This window comes from Crocodylus siamensis, chromosome 10 (assembly GCF_052110815.1).
Source record: "Crocodylus siamensis isolate JL-2025a chromosome 10, ASM5211081v1, whole genome shotgun sequence".
Taxonomy (NCBI): Eukaryota; Metazoa; Chordata; order Crocodylia; family Crocodylidae; genus Crocodylus; species Crocodylus siamensis.
The window spans coordinates 36,478,228-36,501,300 of record NC_143404.1 but is presented as its reverse complement, the minus strand read 5'-3'; the positions used below and the strand labels follow the sequence as shown (position 1 = coordinate 36,501,300).

The 23,073-nt window shown below is 45.8% G+C and overlaps 1 protein-coding gene across 1 annotated transcript in view; it reads left to right on the top strand.

Moving 5' to 3' along the window:
• Nucleotides 1–19,461, top strand: part of PFDN1 (prefoldin subunit 1) — a 61,996-nt gene extending 42,535 nt beyond the window's left edge. Inside the window, exon 4 of the mRNA XM_090020523.1 lies at nt 19,182–19,461. Coding sequence (XP_089876649.1) covers nt 19,182–19,265 — 84 coding nt within the window. The 3' untranslated portion in view covers nt 19,266–19,461. The remainder of the gene's footprint in view (nt 1–19,181) is intronic.
• The last annotated feature ends 3,612 nt before the right edge of the window (nt 19,462–23,073 follow it).

The window sequence follows — 23,073 nt, the reverse complement described above, 5'->3', positions numbered from 1 at the left end:
CCCCTGGCAGTAAGTGGCATGTCTCTTGTGTTTATACTTGCAAGGTTGGGCCTATAAGGTATTTAAAAAGCTGCTTAAATTGTGCAGATATTGAAGGCCTAAGTTTATACCATTACAAAGGAAGCTTCCCATTTACCATTAGCAATTGGGTTTTTCCAGTCCTGAGGATGTCACTTTCTTGTTATGTTTGACTGTGCTAGGTGTGTGTGTGAAATGTATTTTGAAAGCGTTCTGAAAAGGTGAGCATAGGCCCTTTTTAGCTCAGCAGTGTTTGTGCAGCATTAGGGGAAAAAAAACCAAGTAATGTTTTTCTTCTCTTATTTTTAAGGAAACGTGATATGTGAGGGGTGGAACAATGCTTTTTTTCAGGAAATGTTATCCGTTTCCACTGTAAAGCTAGATGGATTCTGTTTTTAAATGTGGCATTTTAAAAAGAGCAAACTCTGTGATGTTATAAAGACATGGAAAATTATTCTTCCTCGAGGGTGGAGGAAGTGATTATTGCTGTGTCTTTCTTTTTTTTGTTTTGTTTTGTTTTTTTTCCTCCCTCTGGTAGTATCTGATAATCTCCTTCTCTCCTGCTATTCTCGGCATGTTTCGTTGTCAGGCGTTGTCAGTCTAAAGAGCTAAAAATAACAAACAGGGGGGAGGCTACTCTGGGGCAGCTTTCTCCTCTATATGCAATGTGTTGAATTTAGTTCCTTCATGGAAAGGGCAAAATGAACCTGCTTCTATTCTTGTTGAATGGGATTTTTGTTTTTAAAATGCTGACAAAAATGTTGCTGTGCATCTCGCATTTCCCAAACATTAATACTCTGCAGCATGTATGGAGGCTGAAAGCATGTGCTGCTGTAGAGTTGAAGTCCCAGTGTCTATTTACAGGAGAAAAAATGAAACACAAACATACAATTCTCTGAAACCACAGGGAGATGGAGGTAGTTGTATTGTAATTAAAAAATGTATGCGACTTCTTTGAACCAGCATAGAGAAACTGTCTCAATCCACTCCCAAGTTCTATCTATTCATCCTTTCCCATGATACTGGAGCGTAACCCTTCTGCCTGGCACCAGTCAGTGCAGCCATCAGCAAAAAGGGCTGGGTTCATATTTTGAGGTACTTCATAATTTATACCAGTGGCTCAAGCCCCCACCCAGAAATCTGGGAACACTATATGTGCTGGTGTGTCCCGTATAAACAACCCTGCCACCCCCTGCAAGCAGTATAAACACAAAACCCAAATCCAAAGAATAAAAACGAAGCAAAAGAAAACACTAAATATAATTTTGAAATGCCATTAATTACCAAGCAAAGTCTATAGGTGGCACCCTCTTGGGAAAAGATTCACTCGTATCCAGGCAGTCTGGGACTTGGGGCTCCCCAGTGGGTAGTTCTGGGGGCCTACACCCCTAAACCTGACCTTCAGGATGGGCTTGAGAGGGGGGCCCACACTGGACAGTCCTGAGGTGCTTCTTGGAGTCACTGCACTGTGGGGAGCTGCTTCAGAGCGTGGGTCCCCCTGTGTTGCAAGGGGGGCACCATTGCTCCTGGAGATGTGGTAGAGCACCGACCAGCACTTTTGCATGGTGACTTTGAGGAGTTAACTGCAGCTTTTGGTCTAGTCCCAATCCCAGCTCTGCTGGGCAAAAACCTGCAGAAGAACTCAAAGTAAAGGTCAGGCCTGTCTTGGCATGGGCCTGAACTACATCTAGTGCCCAACCACACCACTTGGTTGGGGCATAACTACAAAAGGGGCAAAGGGAGGCCCAGTCCTATTTGACTGGGCCTGAGCTGGGCAGCAAAAAGCTGGCCAGGCCTATACTGCGCTGAGACCTGGATAGACAACAAGTACAGCCAGGCTTCACCCTGGCTCAAACTGTGCCAGGCTTCACCCTGGCCCAAATCTGCCAGCCAAACATATGGCTGAGGTTCAGCCACACAACTAAACTGAAATGCAGTAGCTGTGAAATGGCAAAAAAGGCCAACGCCTGTGGCTGCAATGTGAACGTCCAGTCTCAGCTATACCACAATGCTGAAACAATACAGTTAACAAAGCAGAAGGACCAGTAACTGCCAGGACCCATTTCTGGTCAGTCTGCTCCAGGAATTAACACCCCCACAGTATTATCCCACTCAAGTGAAAAAAGGGGAAAGAGGAAGGAAATAGAAGTCTCAAACTTTGAGACAGACTTTCTCTCCCTGTAACTGAGGCTTTGCCATCCCATAGCTTTTGCTTGCCTCTCTAGTGAAGGCGGGGAAGGGAGACCCCCACCCTGCCCCCATGGGGAGCAGGTTTTCTGGCTCCCAATTCAGCTGTGCAGCTCTCAGCAACTGCAGGAGAAAGGGAGGTCTCAGACCAGGTGGCCTGAAACAACTTGTCTGACACCGTCATAGGGTCCCTCTCAATCAAGAAACAGCATCATTTGAACACTGCTAATGCAGACCAATCAATTCAAAGGTAGTCACTGCTCCTGGATCTGGCCAGTTAGTCACTAAACTGGTTTTACAGGTTCTTTTAAGGAATCTTAAGACAGTGGTCTGGATGCAAGGAGGGAGAGGGGAGGTGGTCCTCTTCCAGTCTCAAAAAAACCCACAATATGTAACAAGTAGAAACACACACTTTACCATGTACAGCCTTGAGCATGTGGGGGTGTTACAAGATAAACTAATATCTTATTCCACCTTATTTGGTCTTTCAAATACTGTTGCACTCCTTTAGTAAGAGTGGGAGTAGCAATTTGCAAGGCTACTTTGTAGTGGAATCAAAGGAAAAGGTCAGTGGCTCCCACTACCTTGCAGTGGTTAAAAATGAGCTTAGATGTCAGGACTATTGGGTTCTGTTCCTGACTGGTCATGAACATTGTCTGTGTTCTTCTTCAGGCCTCAGCTTTCTGTTTTGTAAAAGTATTCTACTTTGTTCATAGAGTTGATATTATTAGAAAGATAGCTTTCAGTGAACAAGCGGTACAAGGGAGTTTATTGGTTAAAAAGTGCCAATAAAAAAAAGAGGATGCACTAAGAGTTCTGGCTGTGTACGAGACCAGCCAGTTGCAGCACTGCATGGGAGGGCTCAGGAGCAGTGCAGTGTAGGGTGCTTGGAGGACCAACCAGATTTGTCACAGAAGACTTGGTGTTCTATGAGCTGGTTCAAAATAGTGCTTGATTTTTCCAAGTACACTTTTAAATAATTCTGAGTAGATTTAAACTAGTCTAACAGGCTTGTATGTCAGTCTGCCTACAGCTTAAACCACACTTGAATCTTTTTAAGTACCTAGTATGTCCATGCCAGCAGTCAGTGAGGAGCATGTTTGAGTCTTTTGACTCAGTAAATCCTTTGGTATCTCTGCCGAGACCCAGTAGAGGCTAACTGTGAGGGTAGCATAATGATGTGAAAACTGTTCTCTTGAGGACTGTGGAGAACCCCGATTTTAGTGCACAGACTGCTAGGCAGCCACTCAGAGGAACAATCTTTGGTCATTGCCAGACTTATTCCCCTGATTTTACAAGCTGAGAGACTCCATACCTCATTGTTGCGCCCAGACTGTGTGGTGGGTCTCTTAAACAACAAGTATAATGACTGTCCTTGTATAGTTTTTTGTGAGGGTAAACCTCAGGAGTTGTCCTTTTTGTGTTTTTCATTGAGTGTAGATTTTATTTTGGATATCTGTTTTCTCCTTTTGATGTATTAAAAAAACACAAAAAAACTCTACCAGCCTAGAAGCAACACATTGTTTTTAAGAACTGTTCCAAGTATGCTTTGAAGATGCCCGTTGCTGGCGTGCCTGATGATTGTCTTTTGGTTTTAGGCTTGTCTGCACTAGTTTGCAGATATTTGGTACCATTCCTAACACCAGTTTGCTAATGTTTAAGGGTCCTGGTGCAGTGTGGTTTCTGGCAGTTCAAGTACCATGTCTTTCTAGCATTATAAACCCCAAGCTGAACTGGTGATGCTGTTGCTGGTAGGAAATGTGTGTAAAATGTGTCTATTGGGTACAGAGTAATGTAGGATTATGCCTTTGCTGGATGTAAAATTAGTTTTAATTTGTAGGTATTTGTTGGGTGACTCGCTCATCTCTTTTGACAGCATTGGCATGGAAGCTCTGGGGCAGAATTCTGACCCCTTCCTTCCTCACATTTTAGGATGTGTAACAATTCTCATCTCTGAGGCACCCCATGACTTCATCAGGGCTGGAGGGTTTGGCTCTTGAAGAGAGCTTTGAAAATGCTTATGACACTTGGTGTGTGTGCTGTAAAGTTTGCTGTTCAGGGACTTGCACACTCTTAAGAGTCCTGTGTTTGGCTGTCAAAGCTGTGATACCTCATCTTAAATGGCCTCAAGTGATAGGTTTCAAAAGCATCTGCGTTGTATCTGACAGGCCAGTTACTGTGAGGGTATGAGGCTCCCATAATTGGACAGGAGGATGTCCTCTTACAGACTTATTCCATGTTGACTGCACTGGTAGTTTCCATGCTTTAGATAGTTAATCCAGCTTTTAGGGATGCCTACAATGGGTTTGTTCTGAGCTGTGTACACTAAAGCAGATTGGCTAGCATCCTCACATAGTAAGGTGTCCCAAATTACATCTGGGGTACTGTTGGGCACTGGTAAAATGATTGCAGAATATTCTGATTTTGATTGTTGCTATCCAACATCCGCCTTCCATGTAGTGTTTTATCCCAGGGACATTTGTTGGTGCTGGCAGTAGCTGGAGAGAAAAACCTAAACCTATGCTCCAAGCAAGTAGACAGATAGCATTGCACCCATCTAGCTCCCTTTTCTTTCATTGCCCTACTCCCTGTTCCGTGCATATGGAGAGCAGGACCCCTGTACTTCCATTTCTCTGCTTCACTTAGTGAGTCAAGATGTTCTAAAAAAGCTTTTCCCCAGTAGTAATTAGAACCTGCATCTGTGTATCCATACTAATGCAGTGTGGTCCCTGGAGCCATCTGCAAAGCCTCCACCTCTCAGGTTTTCCTGTGGCTTGTTTTGAAGAGGAAAACTGTTGAAGTTTATTTTTCTGTCTAGATCAGGATATTTTGATTTGGGGTGTGCCATCCACATCCCAGTTTCCCATTTAAAAGGGAAACTACTCCATTCAAAAATGTCCCTTAAAAGTACTATTTCTAAGAAGATAGAGAATATGGAGTACATACCATAAGCACTAGTATTATGGGGGTGGGGGGAGAGGAATTATGCTTGTATAGAGAGACTTGATGTCGCTTGCTGCTTTACAAATGTGATTTTTACTACATCAGTGAATACTGCAAGATGGGGAAGAGTTAGTGCACTAATTCTGTTTGTAGCCTCCTGCTTTTGTCTCTGTCCATAGTAACACCAGTAGCAGGAAAGGAGCAATTCTTACTACATAGTTGCAGCCTTGCAATTCAAAAGGAGAGCAGCTGCACTTTAGGAATTGCAGTGCTAGCTAGCAAGTCCATTTCTGTGTGCTGGTGGCATTAGGGATCAGTACTGATCTCAAATGAAATGCCCTTGTAAAGTGTGTGTTTGCACTTTTTAAAATTCATAGCAAAGCAGGGGTTGTATTAAGTGGTGCACAAACAACAAGGTCCTATAGTAGTAAACTTTAAACCTCAGTAGAAGAGTAGTAGGAGAGCTCTGCCATTTAGAAGAGATTTTTTTTAGCTTTCTAATAGGCTCATCTATTTGTCTGGATGGTTCTGAGTTGTAGAGACTTTTTTAATGTATGAAATAACTCTTTCACGTTACTGTGATATCAGTGTTTGCCAGGATTTGGAAAAGTACTTCTGTATGTCATTGCAGGCTTAGGTCTTTAATTTGACATCCTGCTTCTTAGCAGTGATCTTTTTGTAAACCCTGAAAGTTGCGTGGATAGCTGCTTGATTATTCTTTTCCCACAGTGTTAGCTCACTAAACCAGTCTCTGCTTGAATTGTAAATGGTACAAAATAAACATGCAGATTATCTGGGGGACTAAGGTTCCATGCAGTCAAAGTCTGAAATTCCAACCATGCCACTCTTATTGTTTTGTTTTGTATTAGTTCCTTTGACGGTTTTCCTGTCTTTATTTTTTTTAGGTGTATAAACATTTAGCAGATGTGAATTGAAGAAAATGATTAACATGAGTGTTTTGTTAATTGCTTTCATGAAAACCACCATGTTAGTAATTATTGGGAATATACTTTGTCACAGAATTTGGGGTTGTTTTTTTTTTTTTTAACATACACCATGTGGCTTATCTTTTTTAAATACCAGTTAAAAGAACTTACAAAAACATTTTCCTGCAGCGTTTGCATCCTATCTCTATCTCTACTGCAAGAGAACTAGAAAGTAATAGGGACTAGAAGCAGTATGGCCATTTCTAGTGAAATATGAAATCCAGGCTCCTAAATCTGTATTTGCATCCCCCAGGCGTGAATGTTTCAACTTTTACCTTTAGCACAAGAGTCTGTTCTGGTGAACAAACTGAAAACATGTTTACACAAAGCTGGTAGGTTAAATCATTTTCTGGCATGTTGGATTATAATGTTAAAAAGGAGGAATTATCCAAAGGAATAATCAGAATCACAGAAGGGTCCCTGCAAATTGTTACTCAGGTGAGTAACCCTTAGTCACAGAACTAGTGTCACTACTCACCTCTTAGTCACTGTGGTCCATGCAACTACTTTTCATTGTCCCTTACTCAGTACAGTTCTCTGCAGGGGAAAACCCATATTTTACCCCTCCCCCCTATTTTATTGGTGGGAACAGGAAATGACTGCTTAGATAGCCTAAATTGTTGCATGCCCTTACCTGTGCCAGATTCCACCAAGCCTTGTGAGTCAGCATAGTTAAACCACACCTTAGCTCTCAGGTATGCAAAGGTGTTGTGGCTTCTTGTTGGCATGCATACCTCTACCTTGCCTGGAGTTAAGAAAAATGTGAGTATGTGGCCACTCGTTTCCTTTTTTAATCTGTGAGGCAAGCACAAGTTCAGTTAGGAAAAAGGCTTATTTCTTATTGGCCAATGGCTGTGGCTTTTTTTTCGTTTTTTCTTTTAATAAGTACATACAGCTGCTGTAGGAGGAGTCCTTTTGAAGCCTACATGTTAAGTATTTTCCAAGGATAAAAGGTATCATTTCTGAACCAATAGTTCCAGATCTTTGCATTTAAAATATTTTCTAAGACATTCATGCAGCATCAAATGCCCAGTCTCTTTTAGGTGGACTACTCTGTGAATTAGTTACAATTGACTTGGGCCAAGTAAGCAGCAAAGTGACAGCCTTTCAGACCTGTCATTTTCAAAGATCAGGGGTAGACAAAAATAATTGACTTTGCCCCTTATCTTTGTGGGGACAGCAAAGTATCCTTTTGCTATGGCCTAGGCTATGTGAATGATTTCAAGAATCCCAGTGGTGGCAGCAGCCCTGTAGAGTAAGGGTAACCTCACACCACTCCTGTCTGACTCCTGGTTGTAGAGCAGAATCACTTTCTTCCCACTTGGGGAAAATCCTTCTCCAGACAGATTCATATGCCTAGCTATATCTCAGAATCTAATTATCGCTTTCCCAAAGAGTGTTTGCGCGCAGCCCCTGAGGAATGCTAAATATGACAAGTGTTAACTTTAGAGAGATAGAAACTCTTGGCCAAAAAGTTTGAGACAGTGTGACAAGATGAGTTGTATCAGGGGTTCTATTTGAAGCATTATGTCATGTCTGAAGACTTTAGAGCTTTCCTCAACGAAAGGCTTCTGATTGTGAGAATAAAATAACATCCGGCAGGCTGACACTCCAGAATGCGATGCAACACTTGGGGAAAAGGTGCTTTGGAAAAGAAGCTGCTGACTTGTTACTCATCATTTAGGGATTGTAAGAGCAAGGTTTTACAAAGCATAAAACTAGGAGGAAAGTTTCCATGGCAGATCTGTCAGTTTCCATCGTTTGGATTTAATTGTCTTTTGGCATTCATAGCTCAGGTGCTTGAGCATTGATCTGCAGCCTGAAATGTGAGCCAGAGGTTGAAACTAGCTGTTTGGTTGTCATTTTCCAAGCAGGAAGAGAAAAGCTAAAGTGATGAAAACTGTATTCTAAATGATTATTTAATAGAAAAATTATGTCTATAAATCTTGGGCATAGGCTAGTCCCGAAGAGTTTTTCCTTTCACATCCTGGTTTGTGGCTGAGAGCAGAAGTATAATATAGCGGCATTCTGTGAAAAGAAAGAATATATTCCCCATGATAACATCGCAGAGTGACTTTAGGCCAAGCCTAGCAAATGTATAAGTAACCAATCTCTCCCAGGAATGGAACTTTAGGTTCTTTATAGATATGCCCAGGCCAAATCCAACCAGCAGCTATCCTGCTCTCTCTGCATGTCGATACAATGTTTTAGCCATGGAGCTGCAGAAAATATTTCTTTAATCTTGTAAAACTGGTTGGTAAGGGTTCTGAGTCATAGGATTTTTTTCCCCTCACTGTGGAACTCTGTACACTGGCTTTTTAACGTATTAGGAATGTATAGTTTTCGTGTCATACCTCTGTCAGAAAGGTACCAGTTTAGCAGCTTGTTCTAGAGGTGATGCAACAAAATCTGCAGGTAGGAAGATTCCACACAGGAAGCTTTTTCCTGGAATGCAAGAGAGTGATTCTAATTTCTGTTCTCTGTTACCACTTTTTTCCTTTTTGAGAGAGTATCATCTGTACCACCCTTTGCCTTAAATCTAGGAGTACCTCAGTTGTTGATGAGACCCAACAATGGTGCTTAGATCAGAAAACAAGGTAGCAACATACACTGTGAAGAAGGGTGTGTAGCTAATCACAGGATCACATCCTTGAAGTTAGATGAAAGACATGAGCAGTAGTAGGTATTTATAATATCCTTCTTATTGTAAGAATAAGACACTAACTAGGGCACCAGAACAGCCTCTCAGATAGCCTATAATAGGAATTAACGTGGGAGTAACAGACTGACTTGTGTAAGCTCAAAACATGGAGGAAGACTCTAGTATCAGTAACTGAGAACATATGCTTAGAGTTGCTATATCCTCCTGGGAAGTAAAAGTGTGGAGGAAACCAGACCAATTCTTTTTCATCCACTATAATCACTGGTTTATCTGGCCCTGGTCAGCAGTGTCCAGAAGCCATTATCATCTGAAGACAGTATCTGAAGTCATTATCATTGGCATCCAGCAGGGGTCTGTGGACTGTCTGCTTCCAGTGTATGCTGTCCATTCATGGGAGAGTGGCTTTCCCCTTAGAAGGGAATCCCACTGGTGATGTGTGGTGGCGTGAAAGTGAACTTTGCAGTGCTGGCAATGTACTTGCTCTTTGGACAGAGAACGTCATTCTGAAGGGGTGCCAGGCTGGTACTTGGCGTTAAGGGCTAAAGGAGATGCAAGATCATGAAGCCAGGGAAATTAACATGAGCTGTTGGTATGACAAGAATGCATAAAAAGCTAGCACTATTTTTGCGTGCATCTCTGGCCATGTGGGAAGTAACACTTTTACTCTACAAAGGCTTGTCGTATCCTATACAGGTTATCATGTGTGGTTCTGCTTTCCATGCATTGGAAAAAGCAAAAGATTACAAAACAAGGATTCAGGAATGATACAAAGAGGCAACTAAGGGGACACAACATATAAGGTTTAGGAATAAGAGAGTCTAGGACAGGGGTGGGCAAAATATGGCCCTGCCCCTGTCTGCCTGTCAAAGATGACAGGAGATGGGGGCAATAGGACCCAGAAGAGGACTGCGGGTGATGGCCCCAGTCCTTGGAGCTGGACTGGCTCCTGCTGCGTTCTGCCATCGTGGTCAGGCAGCTGGGAGCCATGTGGTGCAAGAGTGGCCAGCAGACTGGCAGGAAAGCAGGGAAAGGGGCAGCAGGGGAGTGGAAGTAAACAAGAGCATGGGTCTTGCACCAGTACCCCGGGGCCAGTGCCGGTGGGACCCAGAGCAAGGCAGCAGGAGCACGAAGTATGGGCTGGCAGGGGTCTGTGGAGCCAGGCTGGGCTGCCCTACTCTGGGCCCTCCTGGCACTGGCCCCAGGGTACCAGTGCGGGCCCCATGCTCCTGTCCGGCTGTTGCCACGCACCCACTCACTCCCAGTCCCTTCCCATCCCAGCACAGCGGTACATGTGGGGACCAGCACCCACGGCCCCAACCTTGTGTGCTCTGCACTTGCCTGTCTGGGCTGAGCAGCGGCAGCATGGGACAAACTGCTGCTCATTGTGGTGGGGAAAGTGGCCCCACACGGTGCCTATGTTTCCTGGTGAAGCTGCTTGGAGCCTGCGCTGTACTGCCCTGCATCACTGCTGCCTCTGGGCTGCCTCGCAGGAAAGCGGTTGCAGTGCAGAGCAGATGCAGGGCAGCCCCACGCAGGCTTCAAGTGGCTGTACCAAGAAGCACCAGCAGCAGGAGGGAGAGGGGCTGCTTTACCCCCACACCGAGCAGCAGGTTGTCCCGCTCTGCTGCTGCTCAGCTGCTTGGGCCCCAGTGCCAGTTCTGGCATCACCCATCGGGGCTGAGCAGTGGCAGCAGCAGCTGGGCAGAAGCTTGGTATGGGGGAAAGCAGCCCTTCACTGCCTCTGAGAAGTTCTTGGTGCAGCTGCCTGGAGCCTGTGCCTGCTGGGCTGCCCTGCAGCTCCTTTGCTGCCACCCAGCAGCCTCACCAAAAACTGCCAGGTGGCAGCAAGGGACAAAGGCCACTTTCCCCTATGCTGAGCAGCAGTTTCTGCCCAGCTGCTCTTGCCTCTACTGCTGTTGCTCAGGCCCGATGGGCAAGTCCAGAGCCAGTGTGGGGCAAGCAGGGTTGGGGCTGTACACGCTAGTCCCCACCACTACGGCTGGTAAGATCAGTGCACGAATGTTTTCTATAAAAGGAGAAAAGTGCTACAATTCACCCTTGGGTGGCAGAACAATGAGCTTTGATTATTCTATATTAGGGGTGTCAAATTCACCCCTGGCCAGATCTGGACCACAAGGCTCCTCGCGTACCGGATCCAGATCTGACAGCAGCAGGATGAGCACTATTCCAGTGAGCCCCATAGCCCTGAATTCTGCGGCAAGCTCTGTCATTGTTTGCCCCACTCTTAAATTCCCAGCCCCTCTGGGAGCCCCAGGGGTTGGAGGAAATGGATCTGTGGGTCAAATTTTTGACACCCCTTGTCTAGACCCATGGAAACTGCACTGGTAATATTACAATATACACAATAAATTTCTATCAGAAAATCCCATCCCTCCCCCTCGCACCCCTTTCCCTCTCCCTATTGTAATGCTATGATAAATGTTTCTGCTGAGCAGGAGTTTTGGATCAGTGGAATAAAAACTAAGGAGTAGTCTGGGTTTCACCTTTGCAGATACAGAGTAGGTTAAAAGAGACCTCTTTGTGAATGGGATAGTGAGCAGTAATGTCAAGCACAGTCACTCATCTCTTCTGGCTCCCTATCTGAATTTAGGTTTGGTTTGGTTTTTAATTGAACTTTACGTAGGCCCTCTGCCCACAGATTCAGAATGGCAGGTCTCATTAAATTCTCACATGCACTTGGATGCCTTCAAGGCAGCCTTCTACATCTGCTCCTCAAACATGCAGAAGTTAAGACATTGCTTGGGTACATGCCGAATGGCGGTTGTAACCTCAGGTCATTTCTCTAAGTTTGGAAGTTCTTGTAAATGGCAGTTTAAGGCAAATGCCATAGGAAGAAACTGTCATTTCAGAAACCAGTTTCCAGGCAAGCTCCAGCCAGTCAGTGCTGGTGAAATGAAATGTATAGGAGTCCCTGGTCATTTTCATGTCTGGGTGACAACCTGTGTAAGATTGTGTATTGGTATTGCTGAGTCCTGCTGTTTAGCAGCAAGGAGTTAAGCCACTTGCCACAATATGTGCTAAGTAAACTTTAATAAAACTAAAAAGATGTATTTTCTTGGTAAAAAGGTCCTGATATGCAGATCCATAGCGAACTGAATTGAAGGGTCACTTGTATCCACAATGAGTTGGGGAGAGCTTTTCAGAAGGATACAAGATTTCTGCTCCAGACAAAGGCATCAGCTGGCAAACTGGTCTCTTTGTGCCACTAAACCGTTAATTTCCTCCCTTTGATGTAGCAGCAATTTAGCAATTTGTACATCCCTTCTGATGTAACCAGAGCTGGGAATTCAGTCCTCTTCACTAAGTCTGTATTTAACAAATATCTGGGATTCTGCTTGTGCTGTAAGTTCTGTCTATTGCACAGGTTGTGACATGGGTGCAGAGTGGTTGAGGTAATTAACATGGGGATTTTCCAAGACCCAGAGGCATTAAGTATCTGAATCATATTGAGATTTTGGAGGAATTGAGTGCCTAGGTCACTTAGCTTCCTATGAGAAGCCCAGTCTACAGTCCCAGTGTGTATAAAGGTAATAGCTTAACTGTCCTACTTCACAAGATTAGGTTCTACCTGTACAAAGTCCCCCTTCAGTTCCAAGTCTGTCTTGGTATAATCCATTTCCTCCACTGTTGTGTAATCACTGTGCCATGTAAAGCAGCCATCACTCTGAAGTGAACACAGCTGTTTTCTGGTGCCGATGACGGGATCAGTAGGTGTAATGGTCAACAGGTGTAAGCTCTGCAGTTTGTAGCAAAAATGTCATGCTGCACTTTCATGGAGCTGTTCTGAAATCACTGGGAATCTACACAGGCAGATCTATTCTAATAGTATGCTGTCACTTCTAGAATTAGGGCCATAGTTGGTAAACGCCTGCATTACAGCTTCTTAGAACATGCTCAGTTAGCAGGGAGATGCTGGCAAAGTTTTTCTCCCCTTTTAATTTAAAAAAAAGAAACAAAAAAACCGCATGAATTGACTGTAATTTGCTATCCATGTATGGAGAAGGGAGGGTGAAGCTGTGGCATTACACATATATCTGAATTTTTTTGTATAACTAGTTTCCTTGAAAAGAAAAGAAATAAAAAACAAAGACATCATGTGAATACCTCATGGTGGTTGGAGATACTCAGATAATCAAGCAAAGAACTGGAATATAAATTTGAAAGCCTGAGCATCCAGATTTGGAAACTCAAAAGCCATCCAGAAGAGCGAGCGAGGCCTGTGTTGAGCCAGCAGTTAATGGAGCATGTATTACTACCAATAAGGCTCTGTCACGTTTGTGTTAGTTGAATTGTCCACAAGCACAAATGTGGCAGTGAGAGGCAGGCTGTCGCAGAGATCAGCAAACCAGATGTTCTAGAAGGACCACCGAGGTAGGACATACTGGCATGTCCGGCATTGGCAGAAACAGTTCCAGCTCCACTCCCAGCACGATTTTGTTAGTGTGTTCCAGCTCCACAGTGTGTTCTGGCTGGTCATTGCTGGAATGTTAATGTAAAAACATGCACTATGGAGGTGAGTGGGCAGACCGGAAATGGAAGCCAGGGAGCAAAAGAACTGGACACCAGGCTGGATTGTTCCAGCAGGAGCAAATGGTGGGAACCGGAGCTGATTCCCATGAATTAGAGGCTCAGAGGAGCCTGTGTACTTACTGAGAGAATGGCAGCTTGGAGATCTGAATGGGCAGGGCGTCTTGGAGCATTGGCTGTCCTATATGAAGAGAAAAGAAAAAAACATCTAACCATGAGTGAAAAGGGAAGTGAGAAAAAGCTAAACCTCTCATTCTTCCCTCACACCTATTACCGATTATAGAAAGATTGTAGAATAAGCACCTGAATGGTGCAAGGAAGAATATTATTGTCTGGGCACAAGACTTGGTATAAAGGATAGCCTGTTGCTTTCAGAACTTTTTTTTGTTAAGCGAGGCTTCAGGATCAGTACTACGTAATAAGGTCATTCACAAAGATGCTGTGGGTACACAGTTGGTCCCACTTACCTATTTGTGACATTAACATCAGGCTGGCACTAGGACGGGATGTAGGGGAGGTGGAGCCCCAAGGTACATTGTTAAACCGAGCTGAAGGTTGATGTAGGAGATATTCAAACTTACACCTCCTCCAACCTAAAAGAAAACATCAAGATGTAGCAGGCTAGAGAATTTTTACCGTAACATTTTGGCAATTCAATCAAACTGTTCATTGTCAGGAGCAAGGATGTAGGAGACTGCCACAAGAAGTAGATGTCCAGCTAGAGAGAGACACGGACATCTACAAAATCTTTAAAATGTTTGGATCAGATCATGGTGGGTTTTTTGTTGTTTTTCTTTAAACTGGTCTGACCAAGCAGATTGCATTTCAAACTATCCTGCCCAGTGCTTTGCTGTCCAGGAAAGAGTGAGCTATGGAGTTGCGTACTAGATAGGAGTTTCTGTATAGATTCTGGTAAGTGGGGAGTGAGAACAGGTTCTTATATAAAAAGTTCCTGCTGTTGCTGCTGTGGTTACCTAATCAGAAACCAGCCTGCAGCTCTGGGGAAAACCAAGGTGCTCTTTTCTCTAAGTTACACTTTATAAGCGGATACTGTTGCAGTATGCGTGTCACACTCATTAGGATTCCAGCCTATTAGTCAGAATGTAACAAGCCAGGTATTGCCCTGATTCTTAAGTGCTGCTGGCTGGTTTGTGAAGTTTGTATGTGGTAAATTGTGCCCCCAGTGTTCCAGTTCCAGTTCTCCCTCTGGTGGTGAAATTTGTATCTAGCTCTCAAACCATTAATGTGGTGCAGGGAATTTACTGGATACTGGGAAGCACTCTAGAGCTCTGTTGCAGAACATGCTTGGGCTTTTCTTTCCCCTAGTTCCCTCTCTCAATTCCCTTCTCTCTACCTGAGGCATAGACATCCACTGTCTTGGTTGTGGAGCTTGTTGGGTTTGATTCTCCCTTTTTGCCAGGTCCTCAGCTTGCATTTGAGCTTCATCACTGGAATTGCTTACATGGAGATTTCCCATGGCACACTGAATGTGCTGCACTGCCTTATCTAGGACAGCTGCTGCCTTTGGAAAACTGGTCTATTGTGGGGCATCCTGGATGGAAGGAGAAGCAGAAGCCCTTTGGCAGACCAGGAATAAGTAGTAGATTCTCTAGGCCAGAGGTGTCAAGATCAAGCCCACACAGCCATGTTACCTGTTCCATGGGGCTCCTGGCAGGAGTAAGGAATCTGGGGGCAAAGCAAATTCCGAAGTAGTAAGCCCAAGTAGAGACATGGTTTGTAGCAGTAGGGTGAGCAGCAGCTCTGGCTTCTGACCTTACACAGCAACTCAGGCACCTGCAGCAGTTAACACTACTGATGGTCATCCTGTTGCCAGAGGTGAGTTGGGATCTGGTGGGAGAAGGAGGGGTTACACCCCTGCTCTAAGCTATTTTGCCTTGATCTTCAAAGCCAGGTAATGGGACATGGGTGCTATAAAAGGTGCGCTCTGAATCTGGAAACCAGGAACTGTTTATAAACAGTGCCGTCTTTGGTACTAAGGGCACTTTATGCTACCTCCCATTCTCATCTGTATATCAGGCTGAGACCCCTCACTGCCAACACAGAGGGAGCCCTGAGCATGGAATATAGATTTTCATGACCTATTGGGAATCTAGGTGCCTGAATGGTACTTAGGTGGAATTTAAATTCCTGTCCCCACTCAAGCAGCTGTAAAACAATCCTTCATTAAACATTTTGGTGAAAAGCTCTTTTGAGCTTAAGGAAGGTCCTCTATTCTTGGTGTCACTGCTGGGGTAGTCTTGTGTGAGAGGGCAGGGAGCTTATAAATTGTTCAGCCTAGCCCTAAGGGATACACCAAGTTGTCTGCCATGTTGTCATCCTGCCCCAGAGTTGAATAAAACCCCAGCTATGACTAGAAACATGTGCTTGGAAGGGATTTCCTTCTTGGAAGTACATTTTTAACCTCAGTCTTCCCAGGCAAGGTCAGCTCTGCATCTGGCATCACAGTTTGGGGTGGAGTTGAGCACCTGATAGTTACAAAAGAGTGAGCTAGGGACCATTTAGAAAAGCTGTACATGTGCAAGTCATTGGGGCCGGATATGATGTGCCAAAGGGTGTTGAGGGAGTTTGCTAGTATAATTGCAGAACTGCTGGCTGTTTACCTTTGGAAACTTGTAGTGATTGGGAGAGGTCCCAGATGGTTGGAAAAGGACAAATATAGTGCCCATCTTTAAGAAAGGGAAGAAGGATGATCTGGGGAACTATAGATGGGGCAGTCTCACCTCAGTTCCTGTAAAAATCAAGGAATCCATTTCTAAGCATTTGGAGCAGAAAAAGGGATTAGGAACAGTCAACATGCCTGACTAACCAACCTGGCATCCAGTATCAAGTGGAGTGCCCCATGGGCCAGTCTTGGGGCTGGTTTTGTTCAATATCTTCATCAGTGATCTGCAAGAGGGATTTTCAACCTTTTTGGATCAGAGTACTCCCAGCAGCTGAACGCAGAGAGGGGGCGGCTGCTGTGTGTAAGCTGCCTCCACATCCAGCCGGGCGGGCAGCATCTACAACAGCACAGGATGATGCATGGCGGCACTCTGTCCCTGTCCGCCCACACCCAAGGCCTTCTCAAGTACCCCCTGGGGTACATGTACCCTGGTTGACAACCCCTGATCTGGAAGATGGGATGGAGTATGTGGGAAAAGGCCACCTTTATTTCTTCCCCCAAAACTCTGCTCAGTGACAATTTGATTAGGAGGGGCCCAGCAGAGGAGACACAACTTTACTCTATCTCTTTGGGTAACCTGAGCTGGATACATTCCTGAGGGAGGGGGAAAACCTGTTTCCTCTGCCTATCCCTCTGCCTATGTGGCTGGTATCACATGCCTGGGTGAGGCTTGCTCCCTGGTGGGCTAGAGTCTGCCCGGCAACTAGTGATGTATTTCTCAAAGCTCATGATCAAGGAACTGCCTGCCTCCAGAGGGAATCTCCAACTGCTTCTGGATGATACTTGCGAGTAAGCTACCTGAGATCTAACTATATATGTATAGCTTGCAGTAACTCCGATGCGTGATCAAAGGCTACCCAGCCACGGGAGTTTGCTCTCCAGGATTTCTCTGACATTGCTTTACCCTGTACCCTATTCTAACCCTACCCTCTGTAACCAATAAAGTTCTCCTTTGTACCTAGTGTGGGAGACTTATTGGGAGTGGGTCTAGATTATGCCTTGGGGGGGTCTCCTTGGTTTGGCTGACTAAGGGAGACCACTACTTGAGCTTCTGACGGAGGGAAGCATCCCAACTTCTTGAAATGAATCAAGTACCCTTGAGGAACTAGGCCTGTGTTTCCCAGGGTGTGCAGAGCCAGAATCAGTCTAGAGCCCTAGGTGGTGGCAGTGGAACCCCCAGGCTAGCAGGTGTGCTCCAGGAAGGGGGTCAGCCAGACATCAGGTGCCCCTAGGGAGGCGTTCGGAGCCTAGCAGGTGGTCGGGCACAGTGAGGTGGGTGGCTCAACACAGGAGCATCCCTACTGGCCCACCACAGAGTGCACCCTCAGCAAGTCTGCAGATGACATCAGGCTGGGTGGAGTAGTAGACAATGTTGAGAGGGTAGGGCTAGGATTCAGAGACACCTAGATAAATTGGAGGATTGGATCAAAAGAAATCTCATGAAGTTTGATAAGGACAAGTGCAAAGTCCTTGCACTTAGGAATGCAACAATCCTGTGCACTGGTACAGGTTGGGGACTGACTGACTGACTAGCTGGCTAAGCAGCAGCTCTGCAGAAAAGAATATGGGGGTTACTGTGGACCCGAAGTTGAATAGGAGCTAACGGTATGCCCTTGTTGCCAAGAAGGCTAACAGCATACTGGGAGGCATTAGGAGTGTTTCCAGTAGATCAAGGGAAGTGATTATTTCCCTGTATTTGGCACGGTTCAGGAGGTGACATCTGGAGTGCTCTGTCCAGTTTTGGGCTCCCCATTACAGAAGGAATGTGGACAGATTAGAGGGGATCTGATGGAGGGCAACAAAGGTGGTTGGAGGGCTGGGGAACATGGCTTATGAAGAGAGGCAGGGGGAGCTGAGCTTGTTTAGTCTGGAGAAGAGAGGACTGAGGGGGAATTTAGTAACAGCTTTCAACTATCTGAAGGGTGGCTCCAAAGAGGATGGAGCTAGACTGTTCTCAGTGGTGGCAGATGACAGAACAATGAGCAGTGGTCTCAGGTTGCAGCAAGGGAAGTTTAGGTTGTATATTAGGAATAACTTTCTCGCTAGGAGGGTAGTAAAGCACTGGAACAGAAAAAAACCTAGAGAGGTTGTGGAATCTCTGTCCCAAGACAAAGAAAAAGCCTTGGCTGGGAGGATATAGTTGGGGCTGGTCCTGTTTTGAGTAGGGATTGGACTAGATAACCACCTGAGGTCCCTACCAACCTTAATTTTCAATTATTCTATTTTAATCGAGTGTATGGAAGCTCTTTGACAAAATCTGGCTCTAAGTATGCAGGCACAAAGTGATGCTGATCAGACTCTACTCAAGCAGGTTTGTTCTGTAGCTTGGGAACCTTCCAGAGATCTGGGAGGGTTTTACCTGTTGTTTGGAAACCAAGAGAAAATAGTCAAAGAGAACCTGAGTGCATATTTTTCCAATCTGCTAGGACTGCCAAAAGCAGAAAGGAAAAATGTTACATGCTGAATTTCTGTTTTGGGATACCCAGGTTGTATTAATTTCCTTGCCCAACTTAGCCTAATTAGCGATGATGAAAGAAACAAATGTATTTTCTGATGATGCAAAGGAATTTTCAGGCACACACCTCAAAGAAAGGGAGGGGATGGGGGGAGGATCAAGCTTGAAAACCTGAGTCAGTAGAAGATTTGATGGACGTTCCATTATTCCTGGAGAATGGGTGGATTTGTTATGCCTTTGCTTTGTGCCAGTTGATTCTTTAGTTGTCAGTTTACACTAGTCCCAATTTTCCCTAGTCCTGTTCCTGTTTCTTGCTCATGCCATTGAGTTTAAGTATGTGGTTTATTTCACTTTTTGTTCATTATTGCAGCTAATTTGTCAATCTCTTAACACAATATTACTGATACATAAATTACTATTATGAATATAACATGTTTTAAAAAATGAAATGCAAAGACATGTACATATCACACATCTAAAAAGACATAGAATATACTTCTTTTTCCAGAGATGCCTCTGGAGAAGGAAGGTAAAAATAATGCCTGTATTCAGAAGCCTATGGCTTCATAAACCAGGACTTGTATTTGCCATAATTATAATTTGCCTGAGATCTGCCCAGAATCAAAGACATTCTGCTGCACTTCCACTGTCCATGGTGACACGGATATTGATTCTCTTCTTGATTTTTGTACCTTCCAGCAGAAGAAGTCATACCTAGAACGGAGTGTGAAGGAAGCTGAGGATAACATCCGAGAAATGCTGATGGCCAGGAGAGCGCAGTAGGTGTGTGGTTCCTGCAAGGCTGTAGGCGAACTGGTTCATGTTGCTGATGTCTGAACTGGTTAGACAAGGATTTCCAGAAGTGACACTCAACTGTCCTGTTCACTGCTGGCCGGAGGAGCTTGTGTTTGTTTGTGCTGAATCTTGTGTTTTCACACTTTCTGTAATTGGAAGTTTTAATAAACTCTGCCTGAAGAGATTGCTGTATTAACAGGTTCAGTGTGAACATGAACTACAATGGTAACATGTAGCAGTTTGGCTGTTATACTCATCATACTGTTGTTCCCCTTGATTGAGACTTTTCTCAACTGAAATCCCAACTACTTCTGATACCTTCCTTCAGTTAGCACTGGGCCAGATTTTAGGAGCTCAGAATCCACACTCCGGTCTAGATTTGCCAAAGCAGTACCTATTATGATGAAGCTCAGATTCTTAAAAGCTCAGTGTCTGACATGCCTCCAGCATGCTGGGCTCTCTGGAAGGTCTGGCTCATAAAGTTTCAAATGAAAGTCTGATTCAGTGAATGATTACTGCCCAGCCTAGCACTTACTTCCATGCATCTGATGAGTTACTTCAGTTAGTCTGCTGTACTGGGATTGGGCAGAAGTAAGGCCTGTCTTGTGTTGAAAAACTGGGCTGCAACTTGTATTAAGAAGCAGCATGTTATCACCCTTCAGTGTACAGGGATTCCAGTCACAACTCGGACCACAGAGGCATAGTGAGCTTATTCAGCACCCAGGGTGAGTGGGAGAGGGAAGGGGATTACACAGACCACTGAAAAGCATGAGTAGGGGAGGGAAACAGTGTCTTATCTGCCCCATTTCTCTTTGCTTGGGCAGCAGCTGCTATTGCTATGGCTGCTGGTATAGCAGTGTGGGCTTGGCCTGCTGCCACTGGGGGACAAGCTCGCATACCAGCTGCAGCAGCTCTGTGGCACGGGTTCCCTGGGAGCAGCCCCTAGCACAGGGGCAGGCAATTATTTTGGGCAGAGGACTGCTTACTGAGTTTTGGCAAGCCATTGAGGGCCGCATGACAGGCAGCACAGGGCAGATAAAAACTTTAGAAAATTAATATTTAGGGGCTCTGCAAGCTGGATAGAATGGCCTGGCAGGCCCCATCCAGCCCTTGGGTTGCATTTTGGCCACCCCTGCCCTAGCACCATATTCACTCTCATCACCCAGATATGCCACTGGGTGGCAAAGACTCCTTGAGGACCTGCCATTCTTTCCCCATTCCTGTCTCCCCCCCCCAAGGTACACTACTGGGCAAGGGGGTTGTCAGAGGTCGGCAACCTACAGCCCATGAATGTGGGACTTTGGCAATCGTCACTCTCCCAGTGCCACTGGAGAGAAGAAAGAGTGGCAGCCAGCTGCGTATGCCTGTTTGTCCGCTTCTGACCTGAATTGTTCTGGCCCATGACCTGAACTGGGTGTTGACCACAGTGATAGGCAGTTCATAAACACAAAACAGATGTGGTCTACTTAAAAGGGTTTGTAAATCGGAGGTGGGATGGTGCTAACAGGCTAATACAAAGCTCACAATGCCAGTTTGCCACTGGGAAGCACACCTGAAACAAGCCTCTCTTCTGCGTAGCAGTATGTCCTGGCAGTTTTGTTCTGGTGCCACCATGTGGCTAACATTTGTAATGCATGTTCTTTGCTCTTGTGTAGAAAACAAAGTGAGGTGTAGGTTGTAGCCATGTTGGTCTAATGACATAGGCAGACAGTTCTTTGGGTAAATCTGATATCTTTTATTAGACCAACTTAAGCAGTTGGAGAACAATTTTTAAGCAAGCTTTTGGGTTCAAAACCAAATCAGGTTCCCCATCAGGGGAGATGCCTTGTTGGACCTGGTCCTGGCCATGGGCGACAACCTGGTGGGGGGTCTGCAGGTGCTTGACCACCTTGGCGACAGTGATCATCGCCTGCTGGAATTCACCATCCAGCGCGAGGTGGCAAAGGCCTGCAGCAAGGCAGCAGCCCTGGACTTCAGGAGGGTGGATTTCAATGAGGTAAGGAGAATAGTCAGGGAGGCACTGAGGTCCCAGAGGAGAGAGGAATCAGGTGTCCAAGGAAAATGGTCGTTTCTTAAGGAGACGTTCCTCCAAGCCCAAAGGGAGGTAATCCCAACATGGATCAAAGGGGGCAAGAAGGCGCAAAAGCCCCCGTGGCTCACCAAAAGCATATGGGAAAGTCTCCTAGCTAAAAAGGAGACGTACACCCACTGGAAGGGAGGAGCTGTCACCAGGGAGGACTATACTGCTGTTGCTCGGGGATGCAGGGAGCAGTCAGGAAGGCCAAGGCAGAGATGGAACTGGGACGAGCTACCTGGATCAAGGATAACAAGAAGTCCTTTTTTTAAATACCTAGGGGGCAAAAAGAAGGTACTGGCTAACGTGGGGACTCTGCAAGACATGCTAGGAAATCTGTTCATCACACCAGATAACAAAGCTAACCTATTTAACAATTTCTTTGCCTCCATTTTTCTGAGCAGTGACTGGACCACCTCCCCCACCAACACCCCCATAAGCCCCAGGGGAGGCGCACCCAGGTCTAGGGTCAGTGAAGATCTAGTCAGGGAACTTCTGGAGGGACTGGACGTATTTAACTCAGCTGATCTGGACGATCTCCATCCGAGAGTGCTGAGGGAATTAGCTGAGGTCATTGCAGGACCCCTGGCACGGCTTTACAAGCACGCATGGTGCGCTGGTGTGGTGCCAGAGGACTGGAAAAGGGCCAGTGTGGTTCCCATTTTCAAAAAAGGGAGGAAGGAGGACCCAGGAAACTATAGGCCAGTTAATCTTACCTCGATCTTACTGCGTCCAGTTTTGGGCTCCACAATTAAAAAAGGATGTGGAGAAACTTGAGAGAGTCCAGAGGAGAGCCACAGCATGATCAGAGGTCAGGAAAACAGATCTTACGATGACAGGCTGAGAGACATGGGACTCTTTAGCCTGGAAAAGCGCAGGCTCAGGGGTGATCTGATGGCCACCTATAAGTTTATCAGGGGTGACCACCAGGATCTGGGGGAACGTTTGTTCACCAGAGCGCCCCAAGGGATGACGAGGTCGAACGGTCACAAACTCCTGTAAGACCGTTTCAGGCTGGACATAAGGAAGAATTTCTTTACTGTCCGAGCCCCCAAGGTCTGGAACAGTCTGCCAGCGGAGGTGGTTCAAGCACCTACATTGAACACCTTCAAGAGTAAATTGGATGCTTATCTTGCTGGGATCCTATGACCCCAGCTGACTTCCTGCCCTTTGGGCAGGGGGCTGGACTCGATGATCTCCCGAGGTCCCTTCCAGCCCTAATGTCTATGAAATCTATGATCCTGGGTAAGCTTTTCGAGAGAGTTATCCTGGTGCGTGTCCACGAGGGGCCAGCAGGGGAGTGTATGCTTAGGGGCAACCAACAAGGGTTCGTTAGAGGCAGGTCCTGTCAGACACCTACACAGTCAGATGGCCACTAGTTGGCTGGAGGGCTGCACCCAGAGAGTGATGGTGGATGGGTCATTTTCAACATGGAGGGATGTGGGCAGTGGGGTTCCCCAGGGCTTTGTCCTTGGGCCCGCGCTGTTCAACATCTTCATCGGTGACTTGGACGAGGGGGTAAAAAGCACCCTGTTCAAATTTGCAGATGACACTAAGATGTGGGGGGATGTGGGCACGCTAGAAGGGAGGAATAGGCTGCAATTGGACCTAGACAGGTTACAGGGGTGGGCGGATGAGACAGGATGGGATTCAACACTGACAAGTGCAGGGTACTGCAACTGGGGAGGAAGAACCAGTGCCATACCTACAGGCTGGGGAACT